At 39.1% G+C, this 19,253-nt stretch overlaps 1 protein-coding gene across 12 annotated transcripts in view; it reads right to left on the bottom strand.

The window, feature by feature from the left end:
* Positions 1–7,873: 7,873 nt before the first annotated feature.
* The window catches only part of KYNU (kynureninase), a 120,444-nt gene continuing 109,064 nt past the window's right edge, over positions 7,874–19,253 (bottom strand). For all 12 annotated transcript variants that reach the window (XM_065561620.1, XM_065561625.1, XM_065561622.1 and 9 more), the window contains 4 exons: positions 17,279–17,331; positions 15,637–15,722; positions 11,437–11,667; positions 7,874–8,215 (listed from right to left, as the gene is read on the bottom strand). In XM_065561620.1, the coding sequence (XP_065417692.1) occupies positions 8,072–8,215; positions 11,437–11,667; positions 15,637–15,722; positions 17,279–17,331 (514 nt within the window). In that variant the 3' untranslated portion in view covers positions 7,874–8,071. The remainder of the gene's footprint in view (positions 8,216–11,436; positions 11,668–15,636; positions 15,723–17,278; positions 17,332–19,253) is intronic.

Raw genomic sequence — 19,253 nt, 5'->3', positions numbered from 1 at the left:
CAGCTGAAACAAGAAAGTGCAAAAATAGGTGTGTTATAGATCCACACTTCCTCTATAATGCATTGCTCCTAGCCATGGGCTAGGTGAAATGAGGGATTAACCCCACCTCCACCCTGAGGTGGAATAATAATCCTTGATTAATTGGTTTAAGTTATAAATTTGAATAAAGAGGTATTGTTTTTTTCCCAGCCTCACCCATTCTCAGTGATTTTTTTCAACCCTCTTGTAGCATGTGATGCTTCAGCTGATAGGACACTATAGCAACAGGAGAAAATTAGATGCTGTAAGGAGATTTGAAAGTCCGTCATCTCTGAACCAGCTACTTAACTATGGTTTCACCCTATAATATTTGTGTTTAATGATGGAGTCTGAGATTTTCAAAGGAACCTAAGTGCTCAAATCCCAAAGACTTTCAGTGGAACTTGCACTCCTAAATCACTTAGGCCCAGATTTCAATGGAAGTTAGCTTTGAGGATCTGGCTCACTCAATGATCATATTTATACAGTGACTTTCATCTAGAAGGATATGATCACACATACAGGAGGCAACACCATAAATACACCATAAATAGTTCTAAGTAAGTAAGTAACTTTCACTTTGGTCTTCATCCTTCTGACTCCAATCTGGGTAACCCACTGATTTGATCTCTTGTCTGCTCACTGGACTCCAAACCATCACCTGCAGCAGTCCTGCAGTGGGTGCTTCTTTCCTTAGTCTCACCAAGCTTGAGACCTGAGTCCTAAACCCAGATGTCTGTCCCCAATCTCTAACTCATGACTGATTCCCTGAAACTTCCTTAAAGTGGCTCTTCTTGGTCCTTTTCTTATTGGCTCCAGCCTTCAAGGTAAGATACATCCAAGGCTCAGATTGAGCCAATACACATGGCACAGCATGCCAGGACCTCTTTCATTCTGTCCTTCTTGTTCTCCAGAATTAAATCTTTCACATTTTAAAAAAAAGTATCTAGCCCTTATAGTTCCTGAGATAAACTCTGGTCACATTTTTGAGGCTAAGGAATTCAGTGATGTCTGCCTGTGCTTGCAGAAGCTCAGAGAATAGTCCTAAGAAGTGAGATTTACTCTATGGTGGTAACTCAGAAGCCCAACAATACTACTTTCAGTAGCAACATTGTTAACTCACTGCTCATCAAGGCATGTAAGGAAGAAGAAAGAGGATCATGTTATGCAGATCTGCACAGCATGCCACAAGATGCAGCTCCTTTTTGGCAGCACCAGTGAGTGGGCTTTGAAGAAACCACTACTTCCTCTTTACCTGATCAAGAAGGAACCAAGTCCATGGAGCCATACACTAGGGCATTTGATTTCCCCATGGGCAAGGCAAGCTCAAAAAGCCCATCAGGACATATTTGCCTCCCTGAGAAGAAGACACCCGAGGAACCCAGCACACCTCACAGATGTTTTTGTACTCCAATGAGGGGGAGATGAGCCCAAATAATCCTGGAGAGCATGCCTGGCCTTATTTTTAATAATTTACTGTGTACGGCATCTCCTTTGGGAAGAGCTTATTTGTGGGTGGCGCTTAGGAGAGTACCACTACTCTTTTGTGTTCCAGTCAGACCCTTGGAGTCATCATGCCTTGCCTTCCTAGGCTGGGTCCTTAGAACCTCTCTCCCGCTCTGTGTGCCAGAGATCTTTCTGCTCACAGAAGATAGCTTCTACATTTCCCAGCTCAAACATCAACCTCACCATTCCTACCCCAATGCTGCAGCAGCTCAGCCCAGGAAAGAGATCAATAGCCCTCACAGAGGCAATGACAATAATACTTAGCATGTGTGATGGGTGGCCCTTCACAAGCTACTAACTTCTCTCAAGAGACCTGCATCCTGCTTTCTGGACAGGAAGTATCATTATAGGAAAGTCTAGCAGTATGTCCAGAGAAGTGCTGACATTTTCAAGCCCCCTAGTTGCAAGGATCTGAACTGCTCGAGTAGGCTAAAAACAGACTAGCATTAGTGATGGCATCTGTGACCCCATTTTAGGGCATTTGATTTAGTATGTGGAAGATAAAGTAAAATACTACACGTTGGGGGCATCCTAACAGGGTGCATTATCAAATTTTTAGTTGAATGACACTTCCATTCTTATCTTTCTACTTCCTATCTGAGAAACTGTTTGTTTGTTTTCATTAATACTTTGCACTTCTACAGTGGATTCCATTAAAAATAACCAGACAAGCAAACATTTACTGACCCACAATATTTGACTGTACCACAGTATTTTCTTTACTTAAAAGGTAAATATATCACAGAAATTTTACCTATCCAGGCTGGAGCTTGTCACATTATTTTTTTAAAATGGTGTCTCATTAATAGGACCTTTCATGAACATATCCCAGCGTATTTTGCAATCATTAATTGCCAGTAAGCCTCAGGATACACATGTATTGCTGTAAGTTGGACTAGGAGTTCCATCCCATCCTCCCGCTGCAACCACTAGACAACACTCTCTCCACTGTAAGGGATGTTCTCAGTTCTGTGAAACAGTTTTGTTGGTGCTCCATGTAAATTTGAAGCCCCTACGTGATGTTGCAAATGGTACATGTCAGGGCTTCCTAGATTGGGCCCAGAAGAGAGTCATTATAGTCAAATTTTGGTGGAATCACCAGCTGGTTTTATGTGTGTGCTCTTTTTATTTAAGATGTGCTTTAACTAGGAAATTACTGGGACAGTATCCACATATATCTTTGTATTTATACTTGGCAATGATAAGAATACGGTTTCCTTTTATTTCCAAAGAAGCATTGTCAGTGTTCCTTGTCCTCACATATACTTTGGAATCCTGTATAAATCTTATCCCCATCTTCAAGTCACTTTGAGTAATGATTTGCTATGCCTCTTCTGCGTTGATGCTGCCTCATAGCAGAAGGAAATTTGCTGGATATACGATTTGGTCATAATTTAACATTATGACAAAGTATTGAAAATCTTTCTGTAAAATGCAAGTAACAAATAAATAATTCCCTGATTAACTTCCCTCAGTGAGTGGCTATATGCACTGTACCCCTCAATCAAGTTATAATGTAACAACTTTTTGGATACATATTTTGAATGCAGGATTTGTTCCTTATTTTCTCAATCAAGTTATAATGTAACAACTTTTTGGATACATATTTTGAATGCAGGATTTGTTCCTTATTTTCTAAAGCAGTTTCATATTGTTTGATTAATTACTGAACATGGAGATAAAGGGAACTTTGAAATTCATACCTTGGAGTATTAACATGTACTCAGGACTAGATGTAAATGTCAGAGAGAAAAAAGATCTAATGAACTCTTTATTGGCGAAATACAGTATTGCAGCTGCATATTAAATGGTTTGTAGCTAGCATGTGACTTCAAATCAAAATAACCATAGAGATGCTTACTTACTACATGGACTTTCATTCAACATTGATAATGTCTTCTTTTGGGCACTGTAGAAGACATTTGGTGTGCTAGAAATTGTAGCAGTTGGTCATTTCATTGAGGTTTAGTAGATTTTAGTAAGGTTAGGAAATTGTCCAGGAAAGAAGCTGTGTAGCCGTACAAGTACTTTTCTTGCTGGAAAATTACAACACCATAAGTTTTCATTTTCCCTGATGCCTTCCCTTCCATAATAATGGCTTCAGGATTTAAATCCTTCGCTGTTATTGTGACTTCAAAGCCTTAAAACTGCAATTGAATGAAGCAGTTCATCTGTCATTATTCAAATATGAAACAATTATGATGAAATAAAGATAGAATTCCACTGAGAAATACCCCCAATCAATTTTCACTTATATTTAACTAGAAACATAAAATGATACTTAGACAAGTACGTTAGGTAATAAAAACTAGGAACATAAAAATATGAATTGCTGACCTATAACTTATTCATTTCTGAATGTTAGAAGCCCTGTAAATATATTTCACAAATATTGACAAAAGTCTAGGCTTAGCATGGAAAATCATTCCTTGGCTGGTTGGAAAAAGTGACCAACTTCTGTGGGTACTAAGGCCAGATCCACAAAGGGATTTAGGCATTGCAATGCTCAGCACTGACCTTTAGGCACCTGGGAAATCACCTAACCTCCCTGTATGAGGAGAGTTAGACACCCTGGAATGTGATGTGCAAAAGCCAGCACACTAGGCAGGGAGCCACCAGAGTTAGCCAATAGGAGACACCAATGAGAAGGGTGTGTCCTAAGCCTCCCCCCCTTAGGGAGTTTGGCACCTACTTCTGCTTGCAACCCACAACTGGGTGCCCCTCTCCCAGTATCAGGCAGCTCAGGGGCCTATGTAATTTCTTGCAACTAATGCCACATAACCTGGTAGTGGAGGAAGGGAAGAGCAGTATCTTATAACCTTTAGCTCAGTTGTTAGGGTACTCGCTTGGAATGTGGAAGATCCCAGGTCAAGTCCCCATTTTGCCTGATGAGAAAAAGGGATTTGAATGGGGAGCTGCTATTAAAATGGCCTCCAATAGGGGAGATTGAGAGTACCTCACATCAGAATATCTCATGGACTAATGGTACTTGGTACAGGCACTGATTTGCACCTCTGATTTTCCCAAGTCAGCTGGGGACAGCTATGAAGCCAGGTTCCAGAAGGACCTGAAGCTGCTGTAGAAGAACAGGGCCTCCAGTGACTCCTTCAGTGTTCATGCACGTCTTGAGAGATGAACAACTTCAGGGGACTGAACTCCCTGTTTGTTCTGGAAGGAAAAATCTGCCCTCTGTCGCCCCCCTATCCTTCCAATTACAGTATCTGGGCAAAATTCTGCAAGTAGAACCTATGCAGTTTCTACTTCCCCAGGTTTTTCAGCAGCTGTGCATGATCTGAGCCCAAATAATTAAGGAAATCTACATAACAATAAATTGTCCTGTTCAGAGAAGGATGACAGACTCCCCTTCTCTTTGGTATGAGATTCCCAAATATTGTCACAAATCTCTGTCAGCCCCCTGGCATTTTTTTTCAACACTACCAGAGTATTTTTTCCCTCCTGCATCTTTAGATCCTTACATCTTGTAGTTTAATTTGAAAACGTAATTTCTTCCAACCATCCTAAAATTAAATCTGATCACAATTAAAATCCGGTGGTACTGAATACTGAATTTAAAATCTGAGACATAATTAGCTAGAAGCATTTTGGGGTGTATTCAACTAATTACTTTAGCACATAATTATTTCTGATTTTACTTTGACAATCATAACTAAAAGCATTTGAAAATGTAGTTTATAATCTTCATTTCTTATACAACAGTTTTTCCACTAGATCTTTTCACTGAATAATATGTAAAATACTGACACCTAATGTTAACTTTCAGTATTATTCATTTAATAAAACTTTTGTATTGAGTTTGTGGAAAATATTTAAAATTAATTGCCGAACTGTAATTTTACTTTAGTAAAAACTTCATAGCCTCTAACATTTTAAACATAAGATGTTTGGATATATGATGGATAAGCAGACACTAGTGGAAGTAAGAGTGGAAGTCAGAAAAGCTGAAGCATCAAGTGAATTTTGCTGTATCAAACTTCACTCAAATAGAACATACGTCTATGTACATAGAATTAGCTAGTTAATGTTTACCCAGCGGTTTTTAAGTGCCACAGAAGGGCAAAGTATATAACATTCATTAACAAATTGTTTTCAGGTCATCGGTTGAGCTCTACAGGGAACAGGAAGAAATTTACCTTCCTCTCCCTGCACGTAGTCCATGATCCAACAAAATATTTAGGCACATGAGGAGTCATATTCAAGTCAAGGTGTTGAAAGCGATGCAAATTCTGAAGTACTTTACTAGACTGAGACCACAAACTTGTATCTCCCACTAAACCAAAGGGACCAATACCTGCTAGTGACTGGTCTTCCAATAGTTATTTAGGACCAGATTCCAACACTCCTACTTACCCTGAGTAGTCTACTTGTTGAGTAGTCCTGCTAAAAATCAGTTGGACTACTTGCTGAGTAAAGTTTTGTTCAGCATGAGTGGTGGTATCAGAATCTGACCTTTTAATAGTAAACTTACTAAGCATTATGTGGAGGACAAATTGTGGTTACTCCACAGTATTATCAGCAGTGTGGTTGCTTCACAAGTGCTAGCAGAATTTCTCTTATGTTCTATGCCCTACATCACGTTCACTAATTCTTTTCATTCACTCTTCATTCTTTTCATTCACACTATATGTGCAATGGTACTTTTCTAATTTCATGACATTATATGCACTCAGTCTTCTCCCACCTACAGAATGTCATGATTTTACAGTGAAAATACTTGTCCTTTAATCAAAAATGAAAACAAAGCTGTAACCACTGATGCACAGATACCTGAGCTGCAATTCAGTAAAGCTTCTGTGATTAAAAAGAAACTGTTTTAATGTCATTGTAACTGCTATATCATGCTTTAGTAAATCCTGGGGGAAATACAAGAGGCACAAAACCAGAGCTTCAGTGTTTGATCCAGACCTAATACCTAGGGCTTTTGGGGATTCCCTTGCCATGCCCCCTTAATGTAGGAACATCCCCCATTGGTCTTGTTCACTGATGTGTAGAGGTGTGTCAGAATAGGTGGGGGTGTGGATGGCATGCCTAGTGCTTTGGGAATCCCACTTTATGGAATGGCTTTTACCACCCAAAGCAGTTTAGTCCAAAGGCTTCCCTCACTCCTCTTTTGGCTTAAAATTCCAATAAAAAGAAGCTCTGAAGTAGCACTAGAGGCTATTTTCAGGAAGTATTGACCAGCATGTGAGATGTGATATTGCCTGTCCTGTTTGGCATACCCTTGAATTACAGATAATCACATATACAAAGTTCTTGTCACATGAGAAAATTTCCCCATTAAACTTAAATCAGTTTTTAAACTGATTTAATTGAACTGGGGCAAATCCCTGTGTGGGTGCTCATATTTGAGTTTAACAGTAGGTTATCTCCTTTTTGTCAGACAGTGGGGTGTGGGCAGCCATAACTAGTGGTTTGAGCACAAGACAGTAGATAAATGCCAGGACCAAAGTCAGAAATCAGAGCAGAGGGTCAGAACCAGGTTACCTGGAATTAGACAAGATGGGAATGGGGCTGGGTCCAAGTCCAAGTCCGGCACAAGCAAGCATAGCAGCTGTCACAGGTAAATACTTTGAACCACCACCAAATTGCTGCTGCTGGGTTTAAGAATGGTCTGCTGACTTTTCCCACCAATCAGGCATTGTAGTTAATCATGCAGCCTACTATACAGGCCAGCTATGCTTGTTAGGTTGCCTAGAGACTGGTTCTGTTGCAGGTCCTGTTTCCTGACATCTTTAACTTAAGCCATTTCCTAACTGACTTCAGCTAACCAGTTAATAAGCCTTATTTAAACCAAAGTAAGTGTTTAAAATCACAGTTATATAAACCAGTAACTTTCTCATGTAGACAAGCCCTGTCTACATGGGTGCAAATATATTACTCTCCTTGAAGGTCCCTCCCTTCATGCTGCTAAAGTGGTGTAAAGTGGCTGTAATATAATGAGAATTCACCACTTTGGCCTTCTGAGTGAAACAAAAGCTCAAAATGATTGCTCCATTAGAGATTTCTCAAGCACCAACTAATGACTTTACCAAAAAAAGCAGATTTTCTTTTTAAAATGTACCTATGCATTTATTTAAACAGAATTGATGCTAATTAAAACTGCAAAATAGGTTGCAAACTTTTGGTACATTACTGAAGTAATAAGCCTAATATTTCCATTCTTTGTTATGCATCATATTGTTATAGTACAATGAGATTTTTTATTTTTTTATTTATTGAAGTCTTCACTTGTTCCTCTTCTCAAGCCTAATGGAATGAAACTATAAAATGTTTTAGAAAAGCCCCATTAAAATGTACAGATCATAAGAACTTGTGTAGTCAAAGTCAAAGCAAAGAGGAAATATTAGCTTTAATAAAAAGTACAGTCTGTTGTAAATAACTATTCAATCACCCTCACCCCCTTTTTGTTGTTGTTGTTGTAAATTGCAGTGAATATAGCCTAGTCTACTAGAAGGACAGAATTGCTCAGAAGAATAAATGCATCTTAGTCAGAAATAGATTAAAAGATACAGCTGAGCCATCAATAAGATCAGGATAGTGCAGCATTGTTTGCTGCCTGTTTTGCAGATGTAATTGCAGATCCCAGGATTCCAATAAATCTGTGTACATCATGGAAAGAATTGTAGAGAGGAACTGGGGCAACACGAAGAGCTTTTGGTTCTCGCATGTCACACTGCAAAACAGAAAAGAAACGTTTAATAAATTAATGTCACTTCAAATGTATTTGTCACAAGAAAAAGCTCACCTCTTCCTTGCCTTCATGCAATAACACTAACTAAAAACCAGCCCACCCTCTCTCCCTAAAGTCTGGCTACTGCAAGTTCGAGGAAGAGAGATCCTTTTGTTTGCCAGAAGCTGGGAATGAGTGACAGGGAATGATCACTTGATGATTACCTGTTCTGTTCATTCCCTTTGGGTCACCTGGCACTGTCCACTGTCGGAAGACAGGATACTGGGCTGGATGGACCTTTGGTCTGACCCAGTAGGGCCATTCTTATATTCTTATATATATCTTTAAGGTTGAGACAATAAAGATACAATGAATAATGGCATATTACAAGAACCTAGCTGTGGGATCAAGATTCTGGTCCATGCTGCTACCTCTTTTACACCTCTCTGGTGAAGTAAAGCGCCTCCAAGGAACATCCCCAATGCAGAAACAACATAGGCAGCCCTACACACCCTCTCCCTTCTGTGCAGCCCCTGCAATAGGGGATGTTATGGGGAGTGTCCAGAGCACTCTGAACTCTGGGTATTCTGTGCTACAGAACTGACTTATGCCAGGATCTACATCGGCCCCTGAAGCAGCCCAGAATTAGGGAAGCACTCATCTGGCAAAAAAGCCATCTTTGCCCCTCACCCATGGGCAACACCTTCTGCACTGTGAATCCTGAGAGGCACAGCACTGAATATGGCCCAGATTCTTGATAAAAAGTATGCACAAAGTACGTTTTATAATAAAGCTACAAATAATGTCACAAGACTTGCTGTGATTTTGAACTTAAATATTTTGCTGAATAGGATAATCTCCTAAAAATGAAACATTACTGTGTCCCAATGACAAGGCAACAGCATTATGCCCTATGCCCTCTTAAAAGCAGTAGTTCCTGGAATTCCTTGGCAGCACCAAAACACATAAGTGTATTCTGCCTACAAGTATTGCCCTTTGGAAACGCAAGTCACCAGCAGAAATAGATCTACTATATCATTTATATGGCATTAGACTATCATCCCGCCAGCACTTCTAACCTCCAAACACATACCTTAAATACCTTAAATTCAGGCTCTGATACCTTCACTTTTTTTGACCTGTGCTCACTGGTTACCAGCTTTCAGTTACCTTGCTATCTGAACTCTAGAATATTTCTCTAAGGAGAATACTGTTTTTTACCTCTCCTATTGTATGTATTGCTAACAACAAGGTTCTGGTTTTTTGCAGATCATTAAAGGAACTGTTTTATCTGAGAGCTCCTTACTGAGTATTATACATTTTGTAGTGTTTTTGTAGTCATGTTGGTCCCAGGGAGAGAGACAAGGTAGGTGAGGCAATATCTTTTTTTGAATCAACTTCTGTTGGTAGAAGGGGAAAGCTTTTGAGCTTCACAGAGCTCTTCTTCAGATTTAGAGAAAATAACCTTTTAGGTTACTAATAAGTGTCAGTTAGAGGAAGATGATCTTGTGGTTTAAGATATGGGGTTTGGGTTCAAATTTCTGACTCAGCCACAGACTTCCTGAGTGAGCATTGGGAAGTGACTTCACCGCTCTGTCTCAGGCTTCCCATCTGTAAAATGTTTCTGTTTCTTTCTATTTAGATTACAAGCTCATTGGGGCAGGGATGGTCTTCTACTATGTACATAGGCAGCACCTTTCACAGTGCAGCCTTGATTAGATCTGTGGTGAATTATTGATTTTTCAGATTCAGTTCTGGAGAAAAAAAATCAAAAAGAAAACAAAACCTGTTTCAGGGTCAACCCACACACATTTTAAAAAAATATTTCAATGAATTGAAAAATTCCATTTTAGGAAACTTGAACTGTTTGATTTTATATATATATATATATATAAGCAAGCAGAGGAAATGAAGGGCAAGATTCACAGGGAGATGTAGGTGCCATTCACAAAACAAAGAGGGTGTAGTGATGCCCTGTTTATACTCACTACTTAGGGCACTAACCTGAGAGAGACTCAGGTTTAAATCCTAGCTGTAGGGCAAGGACTTGAACCCAGGCTTCCTACAGACAAGATGAGGGCCCTAACCCAGCACACTATAGGCTACTTTAGGGAGGGCCTCTCTCAATCTTTCCTGTTGAAGCTCTTCCATTTTGTATAAATAATTAAAGCTCTTCATAGGCACATGACTAGAACCCAGGTGGTCCCCCTCTCCTCAATGAGCACCCAAGCTATAGTGTCATTTTCCCTTACTGGCATGACCTCTTCCTCCTCTTCAGTTTTGTGAATGGTGCCTACTACCCCTTGTGAATCTAGCTCCCCAAAAAATCAAAATATTTTGGAAATATCAAAATTAACCACTTGGACATTTCTATTTCTTCGACTGAAACAATTTGCCAAAATTAGCACAAATTCATGAAATGTTTCAATTGACCCGAATCTGCATTTTTCAGCCAAAAAAAAAGGGTTTCAGCCACAAAATTTCTCCCAGCATTAATGCTAGTCTCAGGTAATGATAATAAATCAATGCTGTACAGAACATAGAGAAAAAGAATGATGGTCTGGACAGCCTACAGTCTAGCAGATGATCTATAAAATGTGGGTAATAACATCCACTTATATAAATTTCTTTCAGAGCTAAAGATGAATTATGAAAATATTTTATTATTCCATTTATTCAGTACATAAAAATCTGAAGGCTTTTCTGAATTAGCCACACCTCTTCAATCAACAGAATTAGCCTGGGAATCTCAAGATGTCCTTCTTGTTGAGATTCCTGGCACTTTCCAAATGGGTTGGAAATAGCCTTCCTTTATACTATGTTAATGCTGGAACGTTTCATATTGAGTGGGAGAAAACAGAGCAGTGATGTATAAAACCAGACTGTTTGTTTATGGTGTCTGTGGGGGGTGAGGAGGTGGGGAAATGTGAAGTGAGGGGGAAGTTATCCAAACATTTCTAAACCTGCAAAAAGAGTTTGTTCAAGTTTAGGGTGAAAAAAATCATATTCTTGTAATCTGAATATTGATAAAGCTTCTCTTTTATTATAAATAAGAAATTTATCCTCTGTAGGCCTGATCCAAAGCCTATTGAAATTAACTGGGGCCTTTCTCAGGTTTTATATGGAATTATACAGGAATAATAACAAAAATGATTAACTCAGTGCAGTAGAGTCATAAAACAAAGCATGGGAAAATCAGCAGCAGGGAAGACTGATTTACTCACAGCTATTCCTCTTTTTTCCAGTTCTTTAAATACAGATTTGATTGGAGCAGAAAAAACTAGTGTGAGCTGGCATCCTCTTTCCTCAATCTGAGGTGGTGTGATTATTTTTACAAAGGGTTTCTCTGGATTTGCTTTATCCTCACTGTAGTAATGCTTTATCAGATACTCCAAGTAACCCGTTAGCAGAATGGATTTCCTTCTCAGTGCTTTCATTGTAGTTTGACCAAAGACCTACAAGGATGTAAATAATTAGAAAGATAATCCATTGCTGCAGCTGAAAACAGAAACAATAAAACAGAAACCTTCCAAAGAAGGATGAGGCCATTTTTGTCCTTTTCAATAATTTTAATCATTTCAAGAGCCACAATATTCTGGGGGCTGGATTCTTCTATCTTTAATCATGTTAAGTATTAGCTTTCTCTGTAAGTAGTACCCCTGGAACCAAGTAGTAACATGCTACCCCGTGTAAATGAAGGTAGCAGAATTGAGCCTTAGAAAATACAAGACTATGTGCTTTAAGGGCCAGATGTAAAGGGTCTCCTTATCTGCTGCTGGAGTAGTTCTGAACACATTTACCTATGCACATGGGAATCTGAAAACACAAATCAAGTGGCTAGTAGGGCAGGTATCTGGTTTGTGAATAAATATTGTCCATAAATACTGCAGGCTCCATAGTGCCACTACAATAAAAAATATGGGTGCTGGACCAGGACTAAGAATGAAAATAGCAGTTTCAAAAATCATGGGTCAGGCCCTGGAACATCTTGATATTGGCTTAAAAACCATGAGGTTGGTTTTTTTAAATAATACATTTTGAGTCCATTTTACTTGCCTTCTGGTCTTTGGAGCCTTTAGGATTCATGTTTTTAAGCTTTTCTCCACAACTACGATGTTTGGAAAAAACTGTTTCTTTCTTCTTTTCTAACTTTTAAAAAAAAGGCTCTTACCCGACTCCAGGAAATGGTGTTTTAAGACAAACTCCACATTCCACAAGACTCATGATAAAATTGTAATAGGTGGTGACACTATTTAACCCTGCTGCCACACTGAGGGGGACAAACAGTTTTGCCAAAATCTGTGAGGAATAAAAAGGAGGCATGTGTCTCTCACTTCCCCCACTGGCAGGGCATATGGAATGGCTCAGTTAAGGAAGACAATTGAAAATATGATTTTAAGACCAAGTTTAAAAACAAAACAGAACACAACATTTTGTTTGTGCATGTTGCAGGGCCAAATGACAAAATAAACTTCCAAGTACTGATTGTCCCTGAAAACCAGGTAGTTAAATCTAAGGCCAAATTCATGGAGATATCCTATCTCCTAGAACTGGAAGGGACCTTGAAAGGTCATTGAGTCCAGCCCCCTGCCTACACTACCAGGACCAAGTACTGATTTTGCCCCAGATTCCTAAGTGGCCCCCTCAAGGATTGAACTCACAACCCTGGGGGGTTTAAGCAGGCCAATGCTCAAACCACTGAGCTATCCCTCCCAGCCCCGATTCCATCCCCTACATTTTAATTTATGTCATTGCAGCTGATTGTGCCCTCTAATGATTGCAGACTCAAAAATCAGACCCTGAGGGAGAAACTTCAGAATAGTATTTAAATCATACTACATTATAATATGAAAATAAAGAGTATAAAGTGATTACAGGAAGAGATAGCCAAGAGATCCCACTTAATTTACAGCATGCTGTCTCCTCCCTGCTGAATATCCACAGGCCATTGACTCCAATACTATCATGGGCATGGAGTAACCTGGCCTAAACACAGCTGAAATGCCACATCTCCTATATGCAGCGGTGTGCAAGATGTGGCTGGTCAGGCAGAGACCTTGCAGGGAGATACTGCTGCAGTGGAGGTGGATATAGAATGTGAAAGGGTCAGGAATGGATCAGCATCTTCCTGGATGGAAAACCTAAAACTAGAACCGCTCCTGTGCAGGAGGTATACAAAAGACTTTGCTGGAGCTACTGGGTTTACAGGAGGAGGAGGATTCTTGATCCCTCTCTTAGGTTGCTGGTAGAAAGCCTGGTTACTTGGTTTTGTTCAAGGAATATTTGCCGTCTGAGTTGACTTTTTCAAAAAGTTTTTTTTTAATGTGGCCATGGAGATCTTCCCACCACATGCACTTTAATCCATAAAAGGGAACAGCTAGTGCCATAACAGTCACTTTAAGCATTATTGAGGCTTCAGCACTTGCAGTTTTCATTGTTTCCATTGGAAACACTGCCTTCTGCTTAATGTGTCCCAGTGCAGGATGGCATACAATTTCACAAGCCATCTCTTGCCAGACATGGAAACTATTCTGTTTCCCACTGTCCTAGAGCAATTAGCACTGGGAAATCCTGTCTGTGCCAAAAGGGTAATGCAGGCATGAAAAGGGGAGTCAGTGGAATATGATCAGCTATCGCTCTTTGAGACTCCCTAAGGTGGGCTAAATTACATTCACCCACACAAACTGGAGTAGTGACAATCTGGGTCATAGCAGAGCTGCTTTTAGCTTATCTCTAAGGTCACTTAAAGTTTAAAAATATATTGAATGTTTAAGGACCAACAGAATAAATTGTCAAACAGAACAAGAAGTATTTCTGTGACCTTTTGCAGTCCTTCAGTTTAGTATGTAATGCTGGAGAGAAAAGATAGCCTCAGCTGGCAATTTTCTGACTTTAAAGGTTTGTTTTGTACATGTCTAAGATACTTTTTGTTTTTCATAACAAACAGATGAAAAGGTAGTGCGAGGGGGTTGGTTTTTTGTTCCAGAATTGGCTTCACCAGTACAACTAGTGCTAATAAAATGATTTTGGAAACTATTTTTAAAAATTATACCCTGTTCAGACTGGCCACAGAACATTGCTAACCAAGATTGTTTTAATCTGATTTTTAAAAAACAGTTTCTGAAGTTTGAGCGTATTGCAGCATAGAGAAAGCTATGCATCACTGCACCTTTCATCCACAAATGATCCCTGAGTGATTGAGAATCATTTGTACAGGGATACATTCACCCATCACAGAAATGCAGCCATGTCTGGAGATGAAATATGGCAATATGCGACTGCACCACCACACAGGACATCTAAAGGGGTTCTGAATGTTTTCCTAAATGGGCTGAATTCTGCTCTCAACGTCTGATCATGGGACCTTCTGTGCATGGATTACTCCCATTCTACCATCATGGAAAAAATTTCCCTTCCCATGGCCTTCAGAGGGGGCACTCTCCTGGTTCAGGAATTAATATGGGAGGATATAGTATGGAGTGTGAGGGCCAGGGAGATGCAAATCATCCTTCCACTACTCTGATGTACTTCCCAAGTAAACTAACAGCCCCAGGCTGTAATTCCTTTCCACTCCCAAACTCTATAGTGGTAATCCCTCTTTGAGGAAGGCTCCAAAGGCCAGATACCAGCTGCTGAAATTCTGCTGCCAGGGAATAAAGGAGATGGATTCTCAGAGCTAGTTCAACCACCCAAGATCCATGACACTGGGTGGCCAGATCCTGTTTCTTCCATATTGAACAAACCTTACCCTCCTGACAAAAGAATTAAGAAGAAACTGTGTGTCGAGTTTCCTGCAGTTTTCATAGGTAAACTGCAGCGAGGCACAATCTGCCCATCAGTTACACTGGTGTGAATCTGGAGGAACTCCACTGAAAACAGCAAAGTAAGCTGAAGTCAGGAGGAGACAGTCTGGAGCTAGAGGTGAGTAACTGAGAGCAGAATTTGGCCCTGCACATTCAGAGCATTGAAACATTTGAAGTGAAATGTCAAACCAGGCAAGTCCAATGAAGCCTGAAATCAAATAAAATCTTGCCTGATTCTGGGTTTTGAGTCCCACCAACAAATACTGCCAAGATTCATTTTATTCTTTTGGCAGAGGCAGATAAAATGATTCTGTTAAAAATCTCACCTGGAAACGTTCAGTTTTAGCACAATGATTTTGTATGATCTGGTGAGTTTCCATCAATTTTGTTTTATTTTCATCTTGAGTTCTTGTATTCAGATCAACCCAAAAATATAAAACAAGTGTGGGGTTTCCAATAGAAAGGTTTGTGAAAAGTCAACCATATCTCTCATAACCACATGTAGTCCTGGTCTAAATTTTACATTTTTAAAGAAAGACAATATTGATGAAAAATCTAAGATTCCATTCTACAATTTGTAGATTCTTAAAATTCATAGTCATAAGAAATATAACTACCTACCTCTAAACTAGCATGCAGTGCACAGACCAATAACATTGGAGGATTTGATAACCGAAATCCATTGATTCCAGGACTTAGTTGCAATTCTGGAAAATGAATAACTTCTGTTAGTTTTATTTTTTTAGTTATTTTATTCATTCAATTAAAACTTTCACTAAAGTCAGTGGGGCCTTAGGATTTGGTTCATTATCAGAGAACATGTTTACTCCACTTGCAGCTACTATTCTTCACATTGGAGGTACTCAAATTTTATCAACTGAAGGTTACATTAGCAGCTTTCCAAGAGCCAGAGGACTGCAATTAATTTTCATGTACTTGAACATATTAAAATTGCCTTTAGGCCTGATTCCCTTCTCACACTGGTGTAAACTACAAGCATCTGTATTGAAGTCAATGCAGTATAAAAGGAGTACAAAACCACAGTAATTGAGAGGAGACTCAAGCTTTTTATCTTTAATATGAATAAGTGGCTTGTGGAGACTGCAGATTGCAGTGGTCCATCTTGAGCTAAACAAAGTCCACTTGGATTAAATGGAATACCACATACAAGGGACATGTAGTGTCCATAAACCCTTTTAGGCCACTACTGAACTTGGGGGGGGGGGGGGGCAATTGACTTCCAGGCCAGATTTTGGTTACCACTGCTTTAGGCTTTGAAATTTCATGTGATCATGCAAGCACCAGAGCTCTTTCAATGGAAGGGAGCACCTCCCACTCACTGTGAGGACTTACTAAACTCATCTTCCTCCTGTGAACTGCCTCTACAAAATGACTTCAAGACTAGTCTTTTGTGAGTAGGAACCCAAAGGAGAGGGAGTGGAGAGTGTCTGAGGTGACAGATTTCATTTTTTATGCTTTAGAAGATGACATGTCTGATGATGGCTCTCCAGCAAGACTAGCCCAGTCTCTCTCTATACTTTTGGCCAGAATCCTTACAGTATCTCAAAGAGAGGACTGAGGCCAGCAGTGTTGACCCAAAGTCACACTGGCAAGGACTCACATAGCAAAGCCACAAAGCAAGATTCTAACCCTCCTGCAGGCTGAGGTCTCCTCTAAGATGGGGTTGGAGGAGAGACTGACCTCCAGATATGTTAAGTACTCCTGTGTGTCCATGCACAAGGCTATAACACAGACATTTCACTTCTTTTGAAACAGGTCATTGTTTTATTTTATACCTCATTAAGTTCTAGCTTGGGGTAGTAAAGCCACAATAGATGGCTGTTTTCAGTTAGGGCCAAATTCAGCCCCCTTCATTCAGGTTTCTCATTCATTCCAATGGAATTACTCCCACCATAAAGTATTACTTAATATGAAGAAGGAAACCTAGTAGGGTAAGTCAGGTGCTTTTGAAAATTTTACCCATAGTCCAAGTTTGAATTTTTGAAAGGCCTTTTTGGTGCATTTGTTTGAGCAAACCATCCTGAAGCAAACAACTAGATTGACATGACAGTAGAGCAAATTCATTACATATGTTACTTCATTGCCTTCAGTGAAGCTGCACAACATCAGGGATGAATTGGGCCTTAATAGGTTTAACACCAGTGAGCAAATATAAAGTCTTATCATTTCTATTCAAAATAATGGTGAACAGCGATGAATGCAAGTTCTAAATCATGTGACATATTTAAAGAAGTATACATACTGTTTTCCATGAGAAATCTAGTTTTGAATTCATGACCCCACCAGCCTATTAGCCTAAAACATAACATGGAAAAAAAACTGAAAAAACAACAAAATCTTGCATTGATATATTTTAAATCTGACATGAGAGTTACTAAATAGCTTCTCATACACTAATCAAATAGTATCAGAAATACAGTAAGTTATGTGGATAGCTGGCATTAACAACTTATTTATGTGACTTGGCAATTTCTGTTTAACACTGAAAGATGATATTTATGATAGTTTTCAAACAATCAATCTATTGGGACTCTATTAATGTTCATTTTGTCTAAATTCATCTTACAAACTGAAAAATAAAGCAGAAATATTTCCAGTGTTATGTTCCTAACGGCTAAAAGGACAAACACAAATCTGCTTTGGTAAATACTGAAAACCAAAGGACATTATAAATCTGACGTAAATCCACAAAAGCAAAAATATGAACAGCAAACAAAAGATAGACAAAGAGGCCTTTGAGTAAATGGTGCAGTTGTTTCATCGTTCCATTGCAATGTTGTGCTGATGTGAATCCCAACCTGGCAATACGTTTTCAGATTATGAAACTGGATTTATTACTCAATAATATGACCCTGTTTTTTAATGCAATTTAGTCCCATTTAATTCATAACTATATTTTTGAGACAATATGCTGAAGACATTTCAGGGTGGTTTTTTTTCCCAAAATAGAAATATTGCAGAAATTTAAATAAAATATGAAATTTTTCATCAAATATTTTGCAGTGACCTCGTATTTACTATGAGCCAGCTCATGGCCCAGCTCATGTGGTCATACAAGGATATGAGGGGAGTAAGGCAACCTCACCTCACCTCGTGTGTGGTCTCTGTAGACCTGGGGTCTCAGCACAAAGGGTTAAACTGGTGCTGGGTACCCAATACACATCTCTAAGCAACTAGGTGGCTTTTTTTTCTGTGGCTCCATCTTCACCATGCCAGCCAGCACAGTTGAGCTATCATTGTGTGGAAGGCTAGAGAGTGTGTGTAATTTGCTCCTAGCAAGAGCTAGTAGCAAATTACTTTCCACTGGAGCAAACAAGTAGTCTCTGCACTACTCCCGGAAAGGCCTAGCCACATAAAGGCCATTAAAAAGGCCAAACTGTAAAAGTCCAAGATAGACGGGACTAGATTGGTCAGTCACACTGTATGTAAAGAATTGTTATACAAACTATGTACAGTGCCAAGTAAAATGCTTACTTGTTATTTCTGGATAATTTCACCCCTATGAATAGATCCATCACTCTCATCTCATTGTATTATATAAAGCAGACATGTGAAATAATATATAGCTAAAGAATAGTCTTACTATTCAAAGTCACATGGAAATCAACAATGAAATCATCCATTCATTTCAATGAAATTTTTGTCAAAAATAATATATTTCTAATAAAACATAATAAAAGCTATTGCCCAAATAACTCAGATGCTGGTGCTCTGAATAATAAAAAATGCATAATCAACTGTTTTATAGTATTTTACAGTATATTTCCTCTATAATAGTTTACCATCAAACACAATATTACACAATGATATTATAATAAAATCCCATTGAAATTAATGGTGCAAGTATTCCATTGAGTCCAATAGGCTTAGCATAGCAAAAAAAACCCACCAAACATGAAGTACACTACCTAGAATAATAATGTGTAGTAAGGTTAAAAAAATACTAACGAGCAATTTACTAGTTGGGCCTTGCCATGCACTCATTCCTCAGGCAACAGAAGTCAACAGAGACCCATAGACATCAACAGGAGTACTGTCCAAGTAAAGACTGATGAAGGACTACAGTCCTGGACTTCAGGTTTTAGTTCAGGTGAGACTCTAAAAGCTTGGTGTTGTATCTAAACTTATTGACTCTGTGCAACTGGCCTAGAACAGGACCTGTGGTTCATCATGTCTAGAACTTGGAAACTGAAATTTCAGAAATTGACTAAAGTTTG

The sequence above is a fragment of the Chrysemys picta genome, chromosome 11 (genome assembly GCF_011386835.1).
Source record: "Chrysemys picta bellii isolate R12L10 chromosome 11, ASM1138683v2, whole genome shotgun sequence".
NCBI classification, from domain to species: domain Eukaryota; kingdom Metazoa; phylum Chordata; order Testudines; family Emydidae; genus Chrysemys; species Chrysemys picta.
Note: the sequence above shows the minus strand (reverse complement) of the source record. Positions and strands in the feature narration are given on the sequence as shown.